Source organism: Halteromyces radiatus (genome assembly GCF_025201355.1).
Source record: "Halteromyces radiatus strain CBS 162.75 chromosome Unknown BX664scaffold_10, whole genome shotgun sequence".
NCBI classification, from domain to species: Eukaryota; Fungi; Mucoromycota; class Mucoromycetes; order Mucorales; family Cunninghamellaceae; genus Halteromyces; species Halteromyces radiatus.
The window spans coordinates 492,714-515,957 of NW_026251696.1; the positions used below are offsets into that span (position 1 = coordinate 492,714).

General features: G+C 33.2%; 11 protein-coding genes across 11 annotated transcripts; 6 read left to right on the forward strand and 5 right to left on the reverse strand.

Moving 5' to 3' along the window:
• Positions 1–213: 213 nt before the first annotated feature.
• BX664DRAFT_342766 (uncharacterized protein) lies at positions 214–2,368 on the reverse strand. Its single transcript, XM_051547208.1, has 9 exons — positions 2,134–2,368; positions 1,731–2,051; positions 1,551–1,671; positions 1,439–1,499; positions 1,231–1,375; positions 1,026–1,154; positions 891–949; positions 637–818; positions 214–559 (listed from the first exon to the last, which is right to left on the reverse strand). The coding sequence occupies exons 1-9, from the start codon at positions 2,327–2,329 to the stop codon at positions 370–372; spliced, it is 1,404 nt and encodes a 467-aa protein (XP_051396331.1). The 5' UTR covers positions 2,330–2,368; the 3' UTR covers positions 214–369.
• A 111-nt stretch (positions 2,369–2,479) lies between these two features.
• On the forward strand, positions 2,480–3,669 carry BX664DRAFT_342769 (Rhodanese-like domain-containing protein). Its single transcript, XM_051547209.1, has 4 exons — positions 2,480–2,761; positions 2,929–3,006; positions 3,199–3,356; positions 3,416–3,669. Exons 1-4 carry the CDS (start codon positions 2,543–2,545, stop codon positions 3,486–3,488), a joined length of 528 nt encoding a protein of 175 aa, XP_051396332.1. The 5' UTR covers positions 2,480–2,542; the 3' UTR covers positions 3,489–3,669.
• Positions 3,670–3,766: 97 nt separating this feature from the next.
• Positions 3,767–5,547, forward strand: BX664DRAFT_380956 (heterotrimeric G-protein alpha subunit (G-alpha, GPA3)). The gene is made up of 7 exons (XM_051548931.1): positions 3,767–3,930; positions 4,000–4,184; positions 4,251–4,543; positions 4,623–4,752; positions 4,818–5,056; positions 5,139–5,166; positions 5,245–5,547. Exons 1-7 carry the CDS (start codon positions 3,813–3,815, stop codon positions 5,314–5,316), a joined length of 1,065 nt encoding a protein of 354 aa, XP_051396333.1. The 5' UTR covers positions 3,767–3,812; the 3' UTR covers positions 5,317–5,547.
• A 37-nt stretch (positions 5,548–5,584) lies between these two features.
• Positions 5,585–6,267, reverse strand: BX664DRAFT_353403 (60S ribosomal protein L37; the record flags this gene model as incomplete). The annotated part of the gene is made up of 4 exons (XM_051547704.1): positions 5,585–5,616; positions 5,695–5,796; positions 5,862–5,990; positions 6,219–6,267. The coding sequence occupies 4 exons, from the start codon at positions 6,265–6,267 to the stop codon at positions 5,585–5,587; spliced, it is 312 nt and encodes a 103-aa protein (XP_051396334.1).
• Positions 6,268–6,519: 252 nt separating this feature from the next.
• On the reverse strand, positions 6,520–7,991 carry BX664DRAFT_318159 (uncharacterized protein; the record flags this gene model as incomplete). The annotated part of the gene is made up of 5 exons (XM_051542785.1): positions 6,520–6,746; positions 6,811–7,117; positions 7,194–7,376; positions 7,438–7,469; positions 7,541–7,991. The coding sequence occupies 5 exons, from the start codon at positions 7,989–7,991 to the stop codon at positions 6,520–6,522; spliced, it is 1,200 nt and encodes a 399-aa protein (XP_051396335.1).
• A 159-nt stretch (positions 7,992–8,150) lies between these two features.
• Positions 8,151–9,560, reverse strand: BX664DRAFT_303647 (uncharacterized protein). The gene is made up of 4 exons (XM_051542490.1): positions 9,342–9,560; positions 9,063–9,270; positions 8,921–9,000; positions 8,151–8,849 (listed from the first exon to the last, which is right to left on the reverse strand). The coding sequence occupies exons 1-4, from the start codon at positions 9,364–9,366 to the stop codon at positions 8,218–8,220; spliced, it is 945 nt and encodes a 314-aa protein (XP_051396336.1). The 5' UTR covers positions 9,367–9,560; the 3' UTR covers positions 8,151–8,217.
• Positions 9,561–9,727: 167 nt separating this feature from the next.
• On the forward strand, positions 9,728–11,053 carry BX664DRAFT_342780 (uncharacterized protein). Its single transcript, XM_051547210.1, has 4 exons — positions 9,728–9,894; positions 9,993–10,001; positions 10,085–10,684; positions 10,774–11,053. Exons 1-4 carry the CDS (start codon positions 9,804–9,806, stop codon positions 10,899–10,901), a joined length of 828 nt encoding a protein of 275 aa, XP_051396337.1. The 5' UTR covers positions 9,728–9,803; the 3' UTR covers positions 10,902–11,053.
• A 540-nt stretch (positions 11,054–11,593) lies between these two features.
• Positions 11,594–13,802, forward strand: BX664DRAFT_342784 (uncharacterized protein). Its single transcript, XM_051547211.1, has 5 exons — positions 11,594–12,138; positions 12,608–13,025; positions 13,094–13,426; positions 13,530–13,618; positions 13,687–13,802. Exons 1-5 carry the CDS (start codon positions 11,690–11,692, stop codon positions 13,733–13,735), a joined length of 1,338 nt encoding a protein of 445 aa, XP_051396338.1. The 5' UTR covers positions 11,594–11,689; the 3' UTR covers positions 13,736–13,802.
• A 6-nt stretch (positions 13,803–13,808) lies between these two features.
• On the reverse strand, positions 13,809–19,475 carry BX664DRAFT_303653 (inositol hexakisphosphate-domain-containing protein). Its single transcript, XM_051542491.1, has 15 exons — positions 19,298–19,475; positions 18,972–19,237; positions 18,803–18,891; positions 18,669–18,742; positions 18,592–18,617; positions 18,282–18,518; positions 18,038–18,205; positions 17,752–17,964; positions 17,520–17,696; positions 17,004–17,431; positions 16,156–16,931; positions 14,988–16,089; positions 14,810–14,913; positions 14,599–14,700; positions 13,809–14,500 (listed from the first exon to the last, which is right to left on the reverse strand). The coding sequence occupies exons 1-15, from the start codon at positions 19,360–19,362 to the stop codon at positions 13,894–13,896; spliced, it is 4,434 nt and encodes a 1,477-aa protein (XP_051396339.1). The 5' UTR covers positions 19,363–19,475; the 3' UTR covers positions 13,809–13,893.
• Positions 19,476–19,567: 92 nt separating this feature from the next.
• On the forward strand, positions 19,568–21,034 carry BX664DRAFT_39511 (Pkinase-domain-containing protein). The gene is made up of 7 exons (XM_051549567.1): positions 19,568–19,709; positions 19,770–19,986; positions 20,046–20,154; positions 20,217–20,325; positions 20,391–20,442; positions 20,502–20,687; positions 20,745–21,034. Exons 1-7 carry the CDS (start codon positions 19,618–19,620, stop codon positions 20,907–20,909), a joined length of 930 nt encoding a protein of 309 aa, XP_051396340.1. The 5' UTR covers positions 19,568–19,617; the 3' UTR covers positions 20,910–21,034.
• BX664DRAFT_39476 (uncharacterized protein) lies at positions 20,741–22,437 on the forward strand. The gene is made up of 2 exons (XM_051549566.1): positions 20,741–21,032; positions 21,099–22,437. The coding sequence occupies exon 2, from the start codon at positions 21,159–21,161 to the stop codon at positions 22,263–22,265; it is 1,107 nt and encodes a 368-aa protein (XP_051396341.1). The 5' UTR covers positions 20,741–21,032; positions 21,099–21,158; the 3' UTR covers positions 22,266–22,437.
• The last annotated feature ends 807 nt before the right edge of the window (positions 22,438–23,244 follow it).

Below are 23,244 nucleotides of genomic sequence, written 5' to 3' on the forward strand. Positions count from 1 at the left end.
AGACTTGATTCACTTTTGTGTTGATTATTTTTTTTCTTTACCCCAATATATATATCATCCTAATAAACGTTATTTTGCCCACCTTTTATTAATATGATTGTTGTTGTTATCTTTCTAGTCATTATGATCAATCATATCGTAGAATCTACAACGCAAAGTAAATCCATTTTATTTTATTTTCTCTTTATTTCGATCAAATAACATTTTCATTGTCCCTAATGAATGTATCTCTCTCTAAAAAAGAAAACAAAAAATGAACAGCATTCATGTAAAGTCAGAAAAAAAGGAGAATAGTATAAATGTATTGTCAAAAAGAATAAATCATATAAAAAGAGGAGATGAATGGATGACTAGACTACAATATGGATTCTAATGGTTCAACAAATATTCAATGGCAGCTTGGACATCACCACCAGTGGCCAATAATGCTCGGATATTAGCTTGTCTTTCAGAAAATCCCATTTCCTCCAAAACCCCCAATTGAGTATGGAATCTTGTTTCTGGAGGTTCGGTTGGCTGACTAGGTGTAGTTGTTGTTGTTGATCCAGATGTGTTGTTACTAGTCAATAGAGAGAGAGAGAGAGAGATCAGTCCACCATGTCTCCTCTTTTTTTTTTTTTTTTTTTTTTTTTTTACCTGTTTCCGAACATGTTTTGCATAAATGGAAGGAAGGAAGGTTGTTGTTGTTGTTGTTGTTGTTGTTGACCCATCATCATACTTTGTTGTAGTTGTGCTGCCAAGTTTGGATCCGCCCAGAAAGGAACAGATGCTCCAGATCCTTGATTTCCTGTTGTTGAAGTATTGGCATCAGATGATGACTAAATCAAAATAAATGATCATAAAAAATATATCAAAAACCTAGAGATGATGTTTTCTTTCAATGAACTTACATTTGCACCAGGAAAAGGAAATGGAAAAGGTGAGGGAGAACCACTTCCACCTAGAAGAGCTATGTATATTTATAAAAACGGGTGATTAGTCATCTAATCCTTATACATTGTTATTTTTTTTATTATTATTATTACCAGCAAATGGATTGGGAGGTGCAGAGGTGTTAGATCCAGCATTGGTAGAGTTATTAGTATTGTTGTTGTTGGTGTTGGTAGAAGGAGCTGCCCATGGGTTTGGTAATGCTTGTGTATTCAAGGTATTTTCTATGAAATGGATTATAAGTTTTTTTTTTCATCATCCTCTTTTGATGCTTTTTTTTTCATTTTCTTTCTTTCTTACCTCTGACACTTGTTACGTTTAACTGTCTTGCCAATCTTTCATTTGCTTCATCGGATGAGGTATCATTGGGTCTAGACGCGGAATCCAAAGGATCTTGCAAAGTACTATACATCCGCCGTAAATGATTAAAACCACCAGGTAATGCCTATAAAAAAAAAAGTAGATAAATAAAGAAAGATCACATATCCTATTTTTAGTGATAACTTACTTCAATGTTAGACAAAGCACGATCATTGCTCCTCTGAGCTTCACGCATCAACTCAGGATTCCTATATAGATAATGTTAATATATATTGATATAATCCTTTTTTTTGTCTTACCTCATCATTTCAATAGATTGTCGTAAAAATGCAGGATCATTAATAACATGACCAATTTCAGGATTTTCTTCTACAAGTGATCTCATTTGAGGATTACTCATGATAATAGATCGTACAAATTCTATAACAAGAGATGGTTATTTCAACATTCTTTTTTTTAAAAATTTTATTATCATTTACCTGTATTATTTAATAAACCTTGCATAAAAGGACTATCCATCATTTGTCGCATAGCTTCAGGATTCATTGGAGGCATCCCTGGAGGCATACCAGACATATCAGAACCAAAACCAGGAAAACGACCAGAAAGACCAGGTGTTGGATTAGAAGTGGTTGAAGTTGTTGTTGTACTAGTAGATGGTGAACTAACATTATTATTATCATTATTATTAGTTGTTTTTACTGGAGAACTTTTAGTTGTTGTATCAGTTGAAGCAGCAGGAGATGAGGTAGAAGATGTTTTAGACTTGACGACATGAATAGTATGACCAGTGATAATTTCTGTTTAAAAAAAAAAAAGATGAGATCAATATGTTTTTTTCTTTCAATGATCTTTTTTTCTTTTTCTCCTTGATATTTTTACCATAAGAACTACAAGTCTTGTCATCTTTAAGAATATGACCAGAATAAACCAGTTTGATTTGAGAAGCAGAAGTATTTTCCATATGTTGAGCAATTTTTTCCTTTAATTGAAGAACAGTTGATTTAGGATCTATTTGTATATCAAAAAAGACACCATTAGAAGGTCTTATTTTGATGGTAATATAATCGTCGCTCATGAGATTAGAATGTATAACGTAAGCGAAAAAAAAAAAAAAAAGAACGGAATAAAGAGTGGTGGAAAATGGTTCCTTTCACTGAGTGGTGTTTTTTTTTCTCTCTCTCTCTCTCCACAGAAGAATTTTTGCTCTCCGCTTTTCTTTTTTTTTTTTTGGTTGGCTGCTTTGTCATGGGATACTTTTTTATTTTTTTTTTTTCTTTCAATAATTGACATGTCAAGATATTTTGTCTCTACCCGTTATCTTTTTCGACAACTTCAACGTTCTATCTATACCAATACTCATTTAAATAGGCATATACTTTCCACTCGTATTCGATCCAATATCACAGTTCATCCAACTCCATATACGTGTCATTATTATTCTACTGGTTCAACTTTTAATGTAGTAGATTTCGATGATATTCAAACTATGATCAAGAATAAAAGCAAGGTAAAAAAAAAAAAAAAAAAAAAAAAAAAAAAATTCGTTACTCTATACTGCTTCATAAGTAGAAATGTTTGGAGCATATTACTAATAGAAATGTTTGGAGCATATTATTAACTACTGCAATTTTTTGATGGTTGATATTCATTTTATGTAAATATATGTTTATTTAGGATTGTCACTTGATTGATGTCCGAGAAAGGATGGAATTGATGCAAGGATATATCCCAACAGCGAAAAATGTACCCTTGGTAGGTTAAAAAAAAATTACCCATTTTTTTTTTTTTTTGGATTGATGGTTAGGGGGACACGTTGTTGAATGTTTACAAAGGGGGAAATGAAAAGGAAGGAGAGGGAAATAAAAAAAAAAAAAAGGGGGAGGCAAAAAAAAAAAAAAAGGTCATCACTATTATTACACATGCTGAAAGATCATTGTTTTGTAGAGTCAATTTGCTAGAGCTTGGTCTCTTTCATCAGAAGATTTTGAAGAAGAATTTGGATTTTCTAAACCAGATCAAACATCTACTTTAGTTGTTTATTGTCAAGCTGGTATTCGTAGTGCCAAGGCAGCTGATTATTTATCTCAATTAGGATATCAAAAGTAAAGCAATGATTTATTTATTTATTTTTCTTTTGGTTTTCTCATTGTTTCTTATTTAGGATTCGGAACTATCAAGGCAGCTGGGCTGATTATAGTGACAAAATAAAAACATCCTCGGGTCAAGGAAATTAGTTTTTTTTGCTATTGTTTTATTTTTGGTTTGAAACTTCCTCTTTTTTTTTTTTTTCTCCCTTTCTCTACATATTATATATCTTGACCCCCCCTTTCTTCCCCTTTTTTCTCTTCTACCATTTTATAATATCATACTTTATTTTTGTCTACTCCCCTTTTGTCTCCTTTTTTTTTTTTGAAAATAAAATAAAAACGTTCACTTCTGTCTTTGTCTCTTTTTCCTTTTTTTTTTTTTGTTCTACTTTTCTTTAACGGACATTGAACATTTCTTTTTTTTTTTTTTTTTTTTTGATCATTATCTAACTTGAGCTAATCCGATACATCATGGGCATTTGCACATCATCCGAAGAACGAGCCGGAAGACACAAAAGTCAATGTATCGACCGGATGATTGAAAAAGATCAACAAAAATTGAAACGAGAATGTAAAATCCTTTTACTAGGTAAACTGATGGGTTGTCAAAAAAGGAGATAATGAACTGATTCTCCTCTTTTCATCCTCTCCCTATTAGGAAGTGGGGAATCAGGCAAATCAACTATAGTTAAGCAGATGAAAATCCTTCATCAGGATGGATATACCAAACAAGAGTTGTTTTCTTGGCGAACCACTGTTTATAAAAACCTGATGGAATCAGCATTAGCTTTAGTTCAAGCTATTGAGAAATATGAATATCAATATGAAGATGATAAGAACAATGTAACTATGATATATATATATATATATATATATGAAATGCTAAACATCCTTTTCCTTTTTATATAGTATTACGCCAGTTACATTGCCAATTATCAATTGAGTGAACATACAAATCCACCTTTGGATACAAACATCATTGACGCCATTTCAAATATCTGGAAAGATGGCATGATTACCCAACTACTAAATAAGGAAGGGAGTGAATTCTATCTAATGGATTCGGCACCATACTTTTTTAATCATGTCAAACGAATTGGTCATCCTGATTATATCCCTAATGTTCAAGATGTTTTAAGAGCTCGATCGAAAACAACCGGAATCATTGAATCTCATTTTAATCTTGGCCAACTTCATATTCAGTAAAATAAAAAAAATAAAAAAAAAAAAACGTGGATCATCAAAACTCATCCTAATTTTTTTTTTTTTAAAAAAAAAAAGTATGTTTGATGTAGGAGGACAACGATCAGAAAGAAAAAAATGGATTCATTGTTTTGAAGCCGTCACTTCTATTATTTTTTGTGTTTCATTAAGTGAATATGATCAAGTATTAAGGGAAGAATCTCGTCAGGTATCATCTATTAAAAAAAAAAACAAAAAAATATACTTTTTCTTATTGGAATCTTCTATCTATAGAATAGAATGATGGAAAGTCTAGTATTATTTGAATCAGTGATCAACAGTAGATGGTTCTTAAGAACATCTATCATCTTATTCTTAAACAAGATTGATATCTTTAAAGAGAAACTTCCCAAAGTCCCATTGGAAAAGTATTTTCCTGATTATGGTGGTGGTAATGATATCAGTAAAGCTGCTAAATATATTCTATGGCGATTTAGTCAAACAAATAGAGCCAAGCTTAGTATTTATCCTCAGTAATTATTTCATTCCACATGATTTTTATGCATTGTATATCTAATCATTCATTGTTCTTTTTTTTTTCACTAATCACACTAGTCTTACTGAAGCTACTGATACTGCCAATGTAAGTCATGCATAAAAAAAAAAAAAAAAAAAGGAGGACATTGACCTGATTTTCCCTTTTTTCGTAATATGGATGTAGATCAAGATTGTATTTGCCACAATCAGACGAACCATCCTTAGCAATGCATTAAAAGACTCTGGTATATTGTAATATATCATTTATACTATTATTACGATTTTTATTATTACTATTATTACAACCCCCATATTACATCATTATTACCCCCTTAACATATTTTCATTCGATCGGCAATATCCATTTTTAGATTATCCCATTGTCTCATCTATCTTGCATCCGATTTTAACTATTGTATATTTCATTATCATCATCCATCAATAAATAATTTCTATTACAATATAAAAGATCAAAATAGATAAATAGTATTTATTTCCCAAAAAAAAAAGAATTGAATAAACGTCTAAGCTGATTCTTGCTTCTTAGCTTGAGTACCTATTTTAAAAAAAATAATAAATAAAAAAAGAAAATGAGGAAAAGAGGATGATACAACTTTTTTTTTTTTTTTTTTACCTTCACGGAAACCATTCTTGAAACGACGGTGGACAACCTTCAAGTATCGCATACGACCAGTACCGGTAGTCTTTCTTCTCTTGCCCTTTTCAGACCAGTTGACTAGTAAAAAAAAAAAAAAAATTAGAATCCAATTAAAAAAAAAAGGATAATTGAATGTTACTTACAGGATCGAATCTTGGCAGCAGGGTAACCACATTGAGCACAAGTCTTCTTTTGCTTGTGGAAAGATCGGTTACCACAACGACGGCAAAGTGTGTGGGATTTGGTGTGACGTTTACCAAATGAAGAGGTACCTTTAGTCTATGTATTTTTTTTTATGTATAAAAAAAAAGGAATCGTTAGGACCCATCATGTCAATAATATATCGTCAATGAATGCAAGATGAATCATGATGTACGAGATGAAAGAGAATTAAAAAAAAATGAATTTCTTTTTTCTTCTGCTGAATGTATGTCGTCCGTCGTTCATAAAAAAAAATCGTCGTTGTTTCTATCCATCCATCCATCCATCCATCCGTCTACGTAAATATTCTATCCATTCATCCATCTCATGATCCATCGTTGCTTCCATTGTGTTACTTATTTTCTTTCTTTCTTTCTTTACCATGCTGGATGCTTAAAAAAAAGTATAAACCACTGGGAGGGAAAAGATGAGAAAGAAAAAACCAAAACTCTTCTTTTGGGGGCCTGCCGTGGTCGGGAAGTCAAATCACCTCTTTTTTTGTATAATAAAACTCTTTTCTTTTTTATTAATTTAATATTGAAAAATAATGAATAAAAAAAAAATCATCTATCTATAACAACTAACTAAATTTAGTTGAGATCACTTGGATTGCATAGAAGTCAAACGTTGAGCAGCAATATCTTTATCCACAGGAAGATAATAAAGACCAGGGGAGGTTTTGGTTTTCAAGAATAAATCATCCAGAGATTTGCCCACTTTGGGTAATGCCGTAAAGTCTTCCTTTGTGATTTGAGCAGAGTTTGATAATCGATCCAAAATAGAAGTTTGTGGTTGATGTTCTTGATCCATCACAGCAGATACAGCACCTAACATAGAAGATAATACCAATTAACTCCATATATTCTTCCTTTTTTAAAAAAAAAAACTTACTTCTTTGTTGCAATTGTCGAGTAATTTGTTCAAGTCCACCTAACCGTCGTTGTTTGTTTGGTGGTGATGAAGGTGATTGTTTTGTTTCTGAAGATTCATCAATATCGATATTGTTGAGTACATTTTCTAAAAGCTTTTCCCAATTAGCTCGGCCTCGTTTATCCGCAATTTCCTGTTCTCGATCCATCAATTTAGTAGCCTGATCAGATGTTAATCGAATCACTGTCACTGTCTTGCCTGTAGAAGGAGGATACACTGTTCCATTGATTTTATCAAACGCGTCATTAGCTTGTTCCAAAGTATCATACTAATCAATTTAAAGAAGAAGAATAAAAAAAAAGGTCAGTTTTATCTGCATAAAACGATTTATCCCCTTAACTTACAATCACATAACAATGGGTCTTTATAGGATCTATCCAGAATCGTTTAATATTTCCAAATTGTGAAATGAATTCGTGAAGACTCTTGGTAATCAATGGTCGAACAAATCCTTTAATACAAATAGCCAATGTATCAACCGATGTCGTAGTAGAGAGTGGTTCCTTTTCATTGGTATCTTCCGTTTCCTACAAACAAGGCAATTTTAACATTAAAAATATACAAAAGATAAATTTATCAATGATTTACCTTGGTTAATTCAGCAGGTTTGACTCGTTTTTCTATATAGATAGATAAATAAAAAAAATGTTAAAATACTGAATAGACAAATGTTATTTCATGTTGTGCTTACCTTCCTGAACCTCTACAGGTGATTCTTCCCGTTTCCGTTTCAACACAGTTTGATCGATTTCCTGTTGCTCCATTGTACTATCTATCGTTGATGGTTCTATTGTTTCTGATACTTTTGTTTCAACAGAAGTAGGTTCAATGACAGGAGATTCGACGGCGACTTTTTCTGCATCATTATTTACAGGCGAAGGAACAATAGGTTGTGTGGGTTCGACATGTTCTGTTGTTTTTGTTTCTACTGTGGTTTCTGGTTGTGGTTCTGTTGTTTCTACTGTGGCTTCTGTTTCTTCCGGTTGTGATTCTGTTGTTTCTGTGGATGCTTCTTTGGCCATTGCTTCTTCTAACCTTGCTACTAATTCATCCTTTTTCCCCGTTTTTGCAAGATTGCGTTTCCCAAGTTCTTCACGAAGATCTACTACACGAAGTGATTTGGGATCAATGGATTCAGGCATATTAGAGAAAAAAAAAAAAAGAAAAGAAAATTGGATAGTGTTAATCAAAAAAAAAAAAGGTAAACAACAAAAGAAAAGAAAGGAATGAAAATGAAAATTTCCACCGCGTTTAGAAATTTTGTTTGACTGAACAGATTTCAATCACCGTCATTGGTCAATTTTTTGACAATGTAATATAATATTTCTTTTATTTTTGTATTGTACGATTCTACATAAAAAAAAAAAACTAAACTAAGGGTTCAAATCCACCAGGGACAGAAGGACGAGAAGCATCAATATCAGGTAAGATATCCCACATTTGATGAGCGATTTTCAATTGAGAAGATTTAGTATCGGCAGCACGAATAGCTAAATACTTGCGACTAAAGATATTGACAGGAGATTCATCACGTTGATTATCACCAGAGACAACGATACCACCAGCTTCTTGTAAAATCACAATAGCAGCCGTGACATCCCATTCCCAGCATCCAACTTCCCAATAGACATCTACACAACCTTTGGCCACAGAACACATATTCAAGGCTGCCGAACCTGTAGCACGTATACTATGAGCTTCCACACCACCTGTACGTCGTAATAAAGTATGAATAACATCTATTTTCTTGTCCAACACACCAGAAGAACGATCAGACCCTGCTTCAGTTGCAATTAAACATTGTGAAAGATCTATCAAGGGTGATTGATAGAGTGGTAAAGGTATCGTTTGATTTAAGAAGGCACCTAATCCTTTTGCGGCAGAATAGAGTTCATCGAGTAATGGATTATATACCACACCAAGTACAGGTATCTTGTCTATTGTTAATCCAATTGATACAGCAACAAAGGGATAACCATGAACAAAATTGGTTGTACCATCTATATATAAATCATCCATACAATATATATATATCAATTCAATATCAAAAAATAAATAATCTTTTTTTTACCAATAGGATCAACAATCCAAGTGGGTTCTGATGTAAAAATAGTTTCAGTACCAGCAGCCATAGTTTCTTCACCTATAAATCTATTTAATAAATATAAGTAGGGAGAAGTAAGAAAGACGATGATAAAAAAAAAAGGAGTTACCTATGGGTAGGATAAGTATTAGTTAGTCTATCTTTAATAAATTGTTCTACAGCTTGATCAGTTTCTGTCACTAAATCACTTGGATTATCATATTTTAATAATATATTGGCTTGACCACCTTTCATTCGTTTATCTATTGCTTTTTTAATAATGACACCAGCATCTTTTGAAAGTTTGATAGCAAAGTCTAGATATTCTTTCAAATAAGCTATTATAATAATAATAAAAAGAAAGGAGGTGAATATGGGTATATATATATATATAATATATTTATTATACTTTGTTTATCCATGATAGGTGTCATTGGATGAAAAAAAAAACTGGGGAAAAAGAAAAAAAAAATAGATAAATTAATGAGGATCGCGCGTTTTGATAGATTGCCTAGCAAGTGCGGAGAGTGAAAGATAAAGACATAAGAAAGGGATTTTTGAAATATGTTCAAAAATATTATTATAAGAATGAAAGATATAAAAAGATAGATTTGATGATATATTAAAGGAGTTTTATCAAATAAAAATGATTATACAGAATCCCACTAACTTTTTTTTATAGTGACCTTTTTACCAAAAAGGCAGGTTTATTTTTACTTACAAGGGAGTTCAAAAAAAAAAAAAAGAAGAAAAAAAAAATAATTTTTTTTTCTTGTCTCGTTCTTTTTCCCCTTTTTTTTTTTTCTTTCTTTTCTTTTCTTTTCTTTTCTTTCTTCTCTCTCTTTTTTTTTTATATCATTTATTATTCAATATGGCACCATTAAAGACTATAATATTATTCTTTACAGTTTTATGTTGTATTCTTATTAATGCAGAAAACATTATTGTACTTGACAAAAGAAGTAAGTTAAGATCCTATTTTTATCTAGACATTTCAGTTTTATTTAACTATTTCATTCCTTCTTTTTTTATTTTTATTTTTATTTTATTTTTATTATAGTTCCTCAAGGTAAAATAAAATAATAAAAAAAAAAAAACTATCCAAGTAATAATAATAATAATAATAATAATTTATTATTTACTTTTATTTAGCTGTAGGAGGAGGAGGAGTAGGTTCTAGTGCAGCATCATCAGCTCAACAACAATCATCATCTCAAGCATCTTCTCAACCTGCTGCTCAACCTAGCGGAAACACAACTTTACCCAACACAGGCAATAGTACCGTTTCTGGAGGCAACAGTACAGTTAGTGGAAATAGTACTAATAATCCTTTAGGTAATTTACCCACTTCAGCAAGTTATGGTGTTACTGTTCAAGTAGGTATTGCTACTTTCTTGGCTCCTACTGCAAGTAAATCCGTTTCTCCTCTCTATCGTGTTGATGCCAATGAAAATGTTACTTTTAGTTGGTCTTATACCAATCTTCTTGTACGTCCTGCTAACTTGACTTTGGCTGCTGTCGGTCCTCAATCTGTTACTTATACCATTGCTGCTCTTGCTGGTGACGCTACAAGTTATGTATGGCAACTCAATTCTGTGGTTCCAAAAACTCCTTTGATGAATGGTTATTATCAAATTCAATTATATGATCAACGTGGTCCATCTGCTGTACCTAGTCCTGGTTGGTTAATGCCTCAAAGTCGTTTAACAATTGCCTTTTATACTCCACAAAGTTATCAATCGATCAATAATAGTAAAGTGAAAATGATTTAAAAAAAAAAAAAAAAAAGAAAAGAAAAATTATAGAATCTAACTCTTTTTTTTTTTTCTTATATTGAATAGGTAATTACTGTCCTACTTGTTTTTATAGTGCTGCACAAGCATTGAAGAATACATTTGGTCCAATGGGTATTGCTTTTGGTATTGCTTGTTTGACATCTGGTTTATTTATCTATGGTCTTATTTACTGAACTAGCTCTATTTTGAAACAAATGAATCCTCCTCCATAAATACACCTCCTTTTTTTTATTATTATTCTTCTTCTTATTCATTAGTTAAATATCATCCTTGTCTCTCTTTTTTTTTTCTATTCCATATCTTTTATATACACCCATTTTCTCATGTACACCTCTTTTTTTTTTTTTTACATATACATTTTCTTCAGCATTTTTATACTTTTTTCTTTCCTGTTGTACTACTCATTATTATGAATTTCTTCTCTCATTTTTTTTTATTATTATTTTTGATCTATGATTGAAAGGTATTGAATTCATTTGGATTTGGAAAACGGGAATATTTTTTTTTTCGAATAAAGTTAGTTTATACAATTCTCGACCTGTCAATGTTTCGTTACATGATGTCATTGGAATTCTGTTCCAAAAAAAGAAGGTTTGATCTTGTTGCTGTTATGCAGATTTTTATTGACTACAGTCATTTTTTTTTATATATTATGGTTTATATACATATATTTTAGAGTTAATATTATATGATTAAAAATCATGATCCTGATTTCTACATTATTATTCAAATGAGAATTGTCTTTTTCAATTCAAGGGATATTCAATCTCTCATTGGTCCAATTTCAATATCCGTCCTCAGCTGCGAGAAGAAGAAAAAAAAAAACAGTCAAAACGGATTTGTCTTCTTTTTCTCACTTACATACCTTCATTGTATATACAGTTTTTTTTTTTTTTTCATTCTTCATATATAAATATTATTACATTTATTCCTTTTCTTTATTTGTATCTATACAGCAATCATGGAAGACGATAAACTTGATTTTGGTGATCTAGATGAATTTGATACACAAGAAGGTGGCAATTTGAACGACTCTATCGAGGACTTTGATGAATTGGAAAGAGAGCTAGGATTAGCAGATGATGCTGTTAATTCTACTTCTGAATCTACTACTGAACTATTACAATCATCGACTGAAAAAGATAAGTCTACTAACAAAACCGACTCTGGGACTACAACAACTACTACTTTGGCAAAATCAACAACATCTACAGCATCTTCCGCTGGTAATCAACGACCTAATCGAAATACCACCTTTTCCAATCGAAATGGATCTGTTCGACATCAACACAATGGTTATCGTTATAGCCCATATCCACAACACTTTCCAAACATGACATATCCAAACTTGACTTCTTTTAACGGTGTATCGTTACCTGGAACCAATATGTATGGACAAGGTTATATGAAGTATGTTTATTGATTTTTTTTTTAATTTTATTATTACTGTATCTCTTCTTCTACTACTCTTTCCACACTCTCCCCCAGTTTATCCATTTACCCAAAAGATTTATGTACACTTGGTGATACCTTCCTTTTCCTTATTCTAGTTAAATTTTTCTTTTTCTTTTACCCTCCCTTCTTCCTTCCTCCCTCCTTCTCCCCCCTCTCTCTCTTCCGCTTTCCCTCTATAATTATCATTCATTCGACGAAAAAAGGACGAAAAAAAAAGCAAAAAAAAAAAGGATAGAATAAAAAAAGGATAAAATGATGGAAATGGAATTAAAAAAAAAGAAAGGAAGAAAAAGAAAAAAAAAAGGATATCAAAAAATGAATGTGGATTCGAGTGGAATGATGGAAGACAAAAAAAAAAAAAAATACAGGTACAAATTGATACTAACACTTTTTTCTTTGGGTGCTATGTCCTTTTTTTTTTTAGTATGCCATTACCAGGTGTTATGGGAATGCCAATGATGGGATATAACAACAATATGGTTACTGGTTCTCCACAAACACGACGTATTCATGTGAATCCGAATTTCAAAGGTGCACGACCTCCTCAACTAAGCGGTAGTGGAAATGATGAAGTGGCACGAAAGGAAGAACAACAACGTGTTGTTGAAGAATTACGGAAAGAACAAGCTCAAAGGGATAAGGATTCGATTGCAAAAGAACTTCGAAAACAACGATTCCAATCACATGATGATCAAAAGCAAGAACGAAAACGACCATTAGATAATGATCAAGATACAGCAACAACCGTTCAACGACGAAAATTGAATCCCTCTGCAACCCCATTTTCACCAAAAGATTCTGGAAAATATCCATCCAATCAAGGAATGGATGATGCTGGAAATGTAAGTAATGATGATATATATATATATATATGCTTTTACTTATTCACTATTTTTTTTTATATGTATAGCGTAACTCACCTCAACAAGAAGTTAATTCGCGTAATACTGGTGGTTTTTCTATTCGAGGTGCTGCTATGGCTGCTGCTACTACTACATCCTCACAACAAACATTACGACAAGATCAACGACGATCAAATACCCCTGGTGACAAGGTTTCATTTGTCAAAAACAGTTCGATCTTACAACGTCTTCGTCATCAGCCCACAAAAGAAGAACCATCCAATGATGCCCCTCCCACACCTATATTCGCCAATGGCAAGTCATCCAAGTTGATTGTATCCAATATCTCCTCTGAAGTCACTGAATCAACCTTGAACTCTCTGGAACCAAAAGATATCAAGGTAAAAAAAAAAAAAAAAAAAAAAAAAAAAATAAAAAAAAAAAAAAGGTATATAATGATTGTTGTTGATGTTGATCCTATTTTTTTTATATATGTATATATAGTCTGTCACTTTGAACCAAAAAGATAAGACGGCCATTTTACTTTTTGGTGCTATTGATCCAGCCGTGAATTTCCGTCGAAAGCATAACAGGTAACATCACAAAAAAAAAAAAAAAAAATTGAAATATATTGATTGGAACTTTTTTTTTTCTTTCTTAGGGCCTTGGTGGGTGGTCAACATATCTCTATCAGTTTCGCCAAAAACTAGAATTATGTGTAGTTTTTTCACTTTTATATACATTAGTATTTTTGATTCTATTTTTTTTTTTTTTTTTACTCTATTTGAACAATAAAAGAATGACGATGATTTTTATTTTTTTTTATGATAACAAGAAAAAAAAATATTGAAAATACATATAAAATAAACTAGGAAAGATCAAAAGATTGGAATCGAATGATGTTTGTGATTTCACGTCGTCCAGCCAACCAAGACTTGAATGTGGTCAGATGTTGAGCTTGATCCTCAGTAACGATTTCTTGTTCTTGCTGACGGGTGGAGTGGTGAAGATGCCAGGCACAAGAAGGGGAAAGCATTTCTTCCAACAGATAATCGGCAAACACGATCAGATAAAAGTAACGCACCAGATAATTGAGTCCGACTTCACGCGTCATGGTATATTTCTTCGAGTTGTCCATCAACGAGTCCAGACGTAATCGATAATCATAAATCGCACGTCGTAGGTTCTGCATATGGTCACACATGTTGATCGCTTCATCTGTCAATCGCTTGGCCAGCTTGCCATACGTCAGCACACTCACCACCTGGAGGATGATCTTGTATTCCCCGTTCAAATATCCTTCTCGCTCTTCCGATTGTTCGTCCCGATCTGTATCAAACAAACGATCATCTTGTAATCCTTCAGGCTTGCTTGTATCGTTCAGTAAATGATCGCCATCCACCATACAATTGTTATTGTTCAAAATCATTGAAATTAAACATGCCGCTACCATGCCTGTCGTTGTTCGTCCTCGTCTATTTTATTTTTTTTAAAAAAAAAAAAAAAAAAAAAAAGTGAGATCATCCTTTTCTTTTTTTTTTTCAACAATATGTGTGTGTGTGATCATACATACCCCATTTGACAATTGAAAAGGACATCTTTACCAACATTCGCTTCAAGGATACGATGTTTCAAGAGATCAAAAACATCAGGAATAGGTGCTTGTTCATCAGTACTTTTTATTATCAAATATAATAGTTAGTATCATCTTTCCCATTATTTTTTATTTTTTTTTTTATTTTTTTTTTTTATTTTTTTTTTTTATTTTTTTTTTGTATGCTTACATTGGAATCCGTAAATAATCGACTTGATATCCTTCATCTATAATGGATTGGAAAACTTCACTAGGAGTTTCAATACATTGACTAGGTACGGTTTCCCAAATGGCCTTTTAAGTTTAATTTCAAAGATGTATCCATTAGAAAAAAGATCAAAGAAACATCCATTCCTTTTTTTGATTACCTCTAAATTGAATCCACCACGTTCATCTACTTCTTCATCATGTAATAAGAGCCGACCACCATATTCTTTCTGTTCATCCAAAGCATCCAATTTCATTCGATTTTCCATCCCTTCCACACGACTCCTTGCAATCCCAGTTGTTTCCAAATTCTTCAATGGATTAGCAAATAACCGGAGGACATAGGGTTGATTATTAACATAGAGCACAGGTTCTTCTCGCAAACAAGTCCAAAGTACCTTACGTTTACCACCGGGTCCAGCATCCATAGCCACCAGGACAGCTTTGATGGCATCCTTGGAAGGCATAGCACAACCACAAATAAAAGGAGGCACCAAGATCTCATCCTCTGATCGTTTCAAATCCGCCGCCAATCCACCCTCGATGGCTTCTATCACATTGTGTTCTTGTCGGACCGCTCGCTTGACTGTTTTGACTTGGACACGTCGATAGTTATAAGCACCTTCGATTTTTTCCGTGAGATTCATCTTTTGGCAACCAGGGAAGGCATCATGCTTCAAAATACTGTTTTGACTAAGCACTTGACCACATCGCTTGCGCACCACCGACATGACTTCGGACGACAGGGCTACACCATCACCAATGGAGGATGATTTTTCCACAGGAGCTATATGTTCCATGATCTCATCTCGTCGTAATTCTTGTAAAATCGTGCCAATTTCCGCATGTCGCTTACTCCATGCCAAAAAGGATTCCGTGTCGTTCAAAGTATCAGGTGATGTATTGTCGAGATAAGCTTGAAAACAAATCAATAAAAAGTATCTCTCTAATGCCACCATCCCCGTCTTGAGGATCCTACGTCGTTGGTCATCGTCATCTGTCGTCTCTTCTGCCCGAATATGGACGGATTCTATCATATCCCGCAAGTTGAGCACTGCCCCACATTGATCAATCACATTGTCCACAACACTTTTGTTTTCTAGTCCATTCTTGATCACACGTAAAAGACTGTTGATGATCTGATAGTTAAGCCGTGGTTGAATAGTAGGTGTTATCATATCATTTGCATTGTACATCCATCGATTAATAAGAGTGGCCATCACTGTTCCCATAGTAGATCGTCCAATACCCACCTGACAATTCCTAATAACAATAATAATAATAAAAGGGAATAAATAGATGTATTTTTTTTTTTCATAAAATCCTTACAAAACAATGGCAGATGAATTTGTTTGACAATGATTAGCAATCAGGAGCCGCATTTCATCAAAATCCACCCAATCTGGTGCCTTTTCAGCAGTAACAGGTAATCGATGATAATCCAATAAATAGTCATCTTTCATTTTATGTTGTTTGTTGGTTTGAATGTTCATATCGGACGCCACTGTTTCCATCACCTCCCGTACCGTCATCACATCATCTTCATTGACATCTTCCCAAGCAGTGATGACATTGCCGTCTTGATCTTCACCATGTAAAAGGATGCGACCATTTGAATGGTGTATTTCTTTGATGACATCTTCTTTCAGTCGTTCTTCTAATTGTTCCAACCTTGCACCTGTGATTCCTTTATAGGCACGGATGTTGCGAAGAGTAAAATAACGATCACGAAGAACGTAAGGAATACCATTGATATAAATGATGGGTTCTTCACGCAAATTGATCCAAAGTATACTGTCATTGTGATGCGTCCGATTGTTGAAAAGACGTCGAAGAACAGACCGCAATCCATCCACGGTTGGTTGTGCCACGCCATAAATATGAGTATTGTCGATCCGTCGAAAATTGGAAGCACCTTCAATGTAAAAAGTATGATGCATTTGGCCCACCACATCATCATGTTTCTCCTTGTCACTACTTTCCAATAAGCTGTCTTCTTGATAAATGGTGGTTGGTGTAGATCTTGTGGTTTTGTTCAATAGATCTTGACGCCAGAAATCAATTTTTAATATCGTTTGAGATGTAAGAACCACACCAGTACGCGACTAAAAAAAAAAAAAAAAAAAGAGTTATATGTAAATAAAATGAAGGAAATATCATCATTTTTTTTTTTTTACCTTCAAGATAAATTCTTCTGCTTCTAATGCCATGGATCCAGATTGAGCACCAGCACCAATCATTTCAAACATACCAGCAGGACGATGATGTCCAAGAGAACCAAGTTTTTGCGTTTCTATGTTTCCCATACTACTGAGATCATCCACGGGGCGGAAAAAGTAAAGTTGTGGTCCTTTCACCCGCATATTTTGAACCATACGCCAGACTTCAGTACGAGCCTTAAACCATGAGGAGAATCTTGTGTCAAATTGTGTATTTGGTGAATCATTAATGTAAGAAGTGAAACATAAGAGTGCCATGTACCGTTGAAGCCCCATCAATGCTTTGGAGAGAAATGAAGCTTCCTTTCTATAATCACTTGATCCTTGAGTTGTTTGTTTGATGCGATTAAGAAGAATATCATCTCGAATGTTGACCACAGCATCAGCTAAACAAATCACGATAACAATAAAAAAAAAGTCAGTGATCATTCTTTTTTTTTTTTTAAATGATAACATGAACGGGGTTTTTCTTACATTGATCTATAACTTCATCCAATAAACGTTTGCAATAGGATCCATGTTCTAATACAGATACCAATGATGCTACAGAATAGTAATTCCCCATAATGGCTTCCTTGAGGGTTTCAATAGCTTGTCCTTTTCCAAAAGCCCATTCAATCACAGATTTCGAGTTGGCTTTCGATCCTAAACCTGTCAAAAAAAAAAAAAAGATTAACCACAGTTTCTTGATATTCATATCTACTACCTTTTTCCAATACATAGATTAATCGTAATAATACTCCATTTTGAGTATTCCGGATATCAGCTTCATGTAATCCTTTAATGAATTCTGGTCCAAGAGACGGAGAAACTTGATCTGAAGTATAAAAATAACCAGGAACAGGATAAGGATCAGCAAGACCACGTTCCAAAAGTTGAGTTCGTCTGATGATTTGGGCCAATATTGTCCCCACCGTTGCTAAAAAACAAAATATGAGTATTTGAATATGGAATATAGAGAGAGAAAAAAAAAGTTGAATTGAATCACTTACTTCGTACACCTCCCATTCCACAATTGAAGATCAAGGGATCTGAAGGTTCCAATGTCTTGATCACTCGTACATATTCATCAAAATAATTATCTTCAGGTGCTTGCATGGGTGAAATAGGAATACGAAAGTAATTGAGTCGATAACCATCATTTTTGAAGTAAAGGAATACTATAAAAGATAAAATAATCAAATCAGATCATGATTCTAACTTTTTTTTTTACAAAAAAAAAAAAATAGTTCTTACCTTCCTTTGGCGTCTCTACTCGATCAGCTGCAATAAAACAAGGTACCACCGTTCCATCATCCATTTCTTGATGCACAAGTAACAATCCACCCATTGCATTTGCTTCCTTGACAACATCAGCTCTAAGCCTTTCTTCTACCATTTCCAGTCGACTAGCATTGATTCCAGAGAAAGAACCCATATTTTGCATTGGATCAGCATATTCACGTAGACAATAAGGGTAACCATTCAAATAGACTATAATTAGTTTAATAAAAAAAAAAAAACAAGTTAATAAGAAGAAAAAAAAAAGATAACTAGTTATTGTTACCTATTGGTTCTTCACGAGTCAAAAACCTAAAGATAAAGTAATGATCAGTCCATGTCTACTATGGAATAGTATCTTACCATGTACATGTTTGTTGATGTAAACTTTTAGGATGACAATTGAGTAGTGCCAAAATACTTGATAATCCAATCACCTACGAATGGAAAACAAAGATGAATATCATAAGTAGAGATAGGTTTCAAAGGATACTTACTGTGGGTTGGGCTACACCATAAACATTCAGTTCAGCAGCTCTAAAATTAGGTGCTCCGGATAAGAAGAATTCCAGTTTGGTATTGGTTGCTAAACATATATATAAAAAAAAATACCGGGAATCGAATCAATAGTGCATAAAAAAAAAAAAATTAAAAAAGAGAGCTTACCTTGTCTAAAATGATCAGCCTTCAAAATAGTTTGTCTGGTAAGAACACTTCCACTACGATTTCTAACCAAATTTTCCACTACGGCTAATAATCTTCTGGGATCTTGTTGTTGTTGAATGGGTGTTGATGTTGAAGAGTGAGTATTTTGAGTCAAGACTGAGGTTTGTTCTACATTTGTAACTTGACTCGAAGGCAAACTATGTTGTATAATGTCATTGGGTTTACTTGATGAGAAAGAACCTCTTCTACTACTGGCCATTTCTTCCCTATCAGTAGAAAAAAAAAGTTCAGACATGTCAAAGTATCTTGTACAAAGTTACACTTACAACTTTAAAGGCACAAAACGAGAAACCCGTGGAGAAGATATTTTAGATGAATCTTTTCCGTCCATGACTATCTATTTCGGTAATAAAAAAAAAAGTCTATAATACGTAATTATTATTGAACGAGAGAAAGAACAAGGGAAAAGAGAGAAGAAAAAAAAAATGGATAGATAATGGGAAGGGTTGGAAAAAAGGCAAAAACTGAGATTTCATAAACCGAATGCGGTCCCTCAATTTCCTTTTTTTTTTTTTTTTTTTTGGTCGACCTTCACAGTTTCCTCCTCCTTTTTCTGGTTTATACAAAATCCACTCACCAGTAATCCATGTCTAAACAAACAGCTGGTATTCCAGCTTCTAGACTATATACAAAACTAAAAAGAATTGGAAAAGGTGCCTATGGATCAGTTTATAAAGGGTAAAGAGAAAAAAAAAACTTATTTTATATATATCATTATTCTTATCTTTTTCTTTATAGCATTAACAACAAAACGAAACAAGTGGTTGCAATTAAGATTCTTAACTTGGATACTGAAGAAGACGATGTAGTGGATATTCAAAAGGAAATAACCATGTTATCTCAATTAACTCATGCCAAGTCTCAAAATATCACACGTTTTTATGGCAGTATTCTTAACGATACAAAACTTTGGATTATTATGGATTATGCAGCAGGTGGAAGCATTCGTACTATTGTAAGTAATTTTTTTTTTTGTTTATAACATTAATTAATTACTTTTTTATATTTGAATAGATGAAGGCTGGGATTCTTGAGGAAAAATATATTTCTATTATTGTCCGAGAAGTACTCTTGGCATTATCTTATTTACATAAGAACTTGATCATTCACCGAGATATCAAAGGTAAAAATGTCATAAATAACAATTCATTTGTTTTAAACATATTTTCTGTATTTTGTTTTTAGCTGCCAATATCTTACTGACAGCTGAAGGTGATGTACAACTATGTGATTTTGGTGTTGCAGGTCAAACATCAGTTAATCATTTGAAACGAAATACTTTTGTTGGTACACCGTAAGTCAACTGTCTCTTCTTTTTTCTACCCATTGTGATGATTATAATTTATTTTTTAAAATTAGATATTGGATGGCTCCTGAAGTGATTCGTGAAGGTGCATCTTACGATTACAAGGTATAATTAATTTTTTGTTTTATAAAAATGAATTACTAATCATCATTCTTTTATTATAGGCTGATATATGGTCTCTCGGTATCACTGTATATGAAATGGCAACAGGCAATCCTCCATTGGCTCATGTTGATCCTATGCGTGCTATTATCTTAATTCCAAAATCAAAACCACCAACTCTAGATGCTTCTTTTTCTCCTGCCATACGGGAATTTGTTGATCTCTGTTTGTGCGAAGAACCAAGTGAGGTAAACTGCATTCTTTTATTAAATCAATCCCATACTTATATTTTCTTTTTATTATAGAGATGGAATGCGGATGATTTAGCGAAAACGAAATTCATCAAGAATACAAGTAAAACAAACAAAACGATTCTTCGGGATATCATTACTCGTTATGAAGATTGGAAAAAGACAAACGATGCAAGCAAACGAAAAAGTATCATGTCAGATGACTTGAGCAGTAGGTAAGTCTACAATCAATGAAAAAAGAATTCTCCAACGTATTTGATTTTTATTTTTATTTTTCTTAGTGATAGTGAAGACCCAGCCTTGGATGAATTTGAAGTTGATAATGATGGATGGGAATTTGATGTAAGAAAGAAAAGATTATAATACAATGATAACCAAAAATTGACACTTTTTTATTTTATTTTATAGACGATTCGAAATAGTAAACAAGCAATCTCTATACCAACTTTGGATCAATCTTCATCGAATATGCCAACAACATCAACATCAATGAATATGGAGCAGGAACTCTCAAAGACTGTCAAATCATCAGAATACGACCAACCTATTGCAAGTCGACCTTTCCAAAGAAATCATGATACTCACCCTCTTGTACGAATGTTTGAAAATAATTCTCCACAATCCGATCACCTTACCCCTCCAGGCCAATTACATCACTCATTATCAACATCACCGATCAACTTAACTCCAGTAACAGGTTACGCATCACCTATCTCAGCATCCTCAACAATCAATGCATCATCTTCACCAGTACCTATTATTAATTATGCAACTGCATCATTACTGTCTACTGCTACGTCAGGACAAGATCAATTACAAACAGTAAAACAAGTACCAGTACGACCAACAGTACATAGTGCCGATGATTCTTCTACATGTTCACCATCTGAAAGACCTCAAGTGACTCCACTAGCTTCTTCATATCTCCGGCCTAGTCCAAACCTTGAAGGGGAAGTGTCTACAACTCCACCTGGCTCTTCAAAATTGACACCTGGTGTCAATCATGCTCGATCACCTACTCAGTTTGCGGTTTCCAACAAGCTCACTCCGTTAACAAGGCCTTCTTCTCCTGACAACCCGCCATCTCTTGCTCAGTCTATGTCCAGAACGCGCTCTTATTCTGACCAACGGCAACTTCAACATTGTTATCCTGATCAAACGGTAGTCTCACTCACCAGTCCAAATGGTCAGCACCATCAAGATCTTCGATCATCACCTCCATCGGTAGCATCACCCGCTGTACCATTAGTACCAGCACATTTGAGACGGCAAAACTCGACAGCAGCTACAACATCATCAGCAGCTGCAGGACATTTGGCTAGAAGGGTACGATCAGCTACAACACTTCGTCGATCAGAAGAAGATTCTGTACCTCTCAAAGCACTAGTTACCAATAAACAATATCAACAACAACTACAAATGCAACAACAGCAGCAGCAACAACAACAAAAATTGACTAAACAACATCTATCTGTCTCTGTCCCTTCCGATAACAATCTCACTGGTAATAGAAAACATGCTGAACATCGACGAAGTATTAGTGCTGATAATGTCTCGAAATGCAAGGTAAAATAAAAATAATAAAATAAAAAAAAAATTATTTTTTTAAAAAAAAATGAATGTTTTTGGCATAGGATGGACAAGATGGATTAGTAGGACAACTCAAATCATGCTTAAAAACGCCCATGGTGAATAATGATATACCCACATCATCTCAACAATACTTAACATCCACATCCATTCGACCTTTGGCTTTGGATGGATTGAACACTAAGGAAGCATTATGTGATGAGTTACAATTAGTCTTGGATGATTTACGTATCTGGGTAGATCGATTGGATACCTCATTGAATCAACATCTTCCATCATGAATCATTTATCACCTTTGTATTACCAATTCTTCCCTCAATTATATTCTTCTAAGCTAGAACGATGCCCACGTTTAATATCGAAATAAAACATTTTTTTTTTTTTTTTACAGTGTTTTCAAAGTTTTTTTTTTTTTTTTTTTTTTTTTTTTTTTTTTTTTTTTTTTTTTTTTTTTTTTTTTTTTTTTTTTTTTTTTTTTTTTTTTTTTTTTTTTTTTTTTTTTTTTATCGGGTCACAAGATGTTTTTTCTTGATATTATAAAATAAAAATATCGATCTTTCCAAAAGATGGATGTCGTATTGCCCACTTTTTTCAGATCTTATTTTTGAATTCCGTCATTTATTATTGAATAAAGTGTATCTCTCCTTTATATGTAATGTTCGTGAGCAAACAGTTAGATAAACTGGATGATTCTTGGTTTTAAGATAGGAGAAATATTAATTCCTTTTTTTTATTATTAGAACTCCTACTACACAAGAATAAACTATTTGATAAAAAAAAAAAAGTTGTCAATGTGGTGCTATTTGAAAATGTCTTTGATCATGCAAAAAAAAAAAAAAAAGATTCAGTCCCCGTCAAAGAAAGAACAACCTTTTTGGTGATTATTTTCATTGTTTTCTTTCTTTTTCTTTTTCTTTTTTTTTTGATATAAAATAGTTTCTCATAAAACGCCAACATACACCAG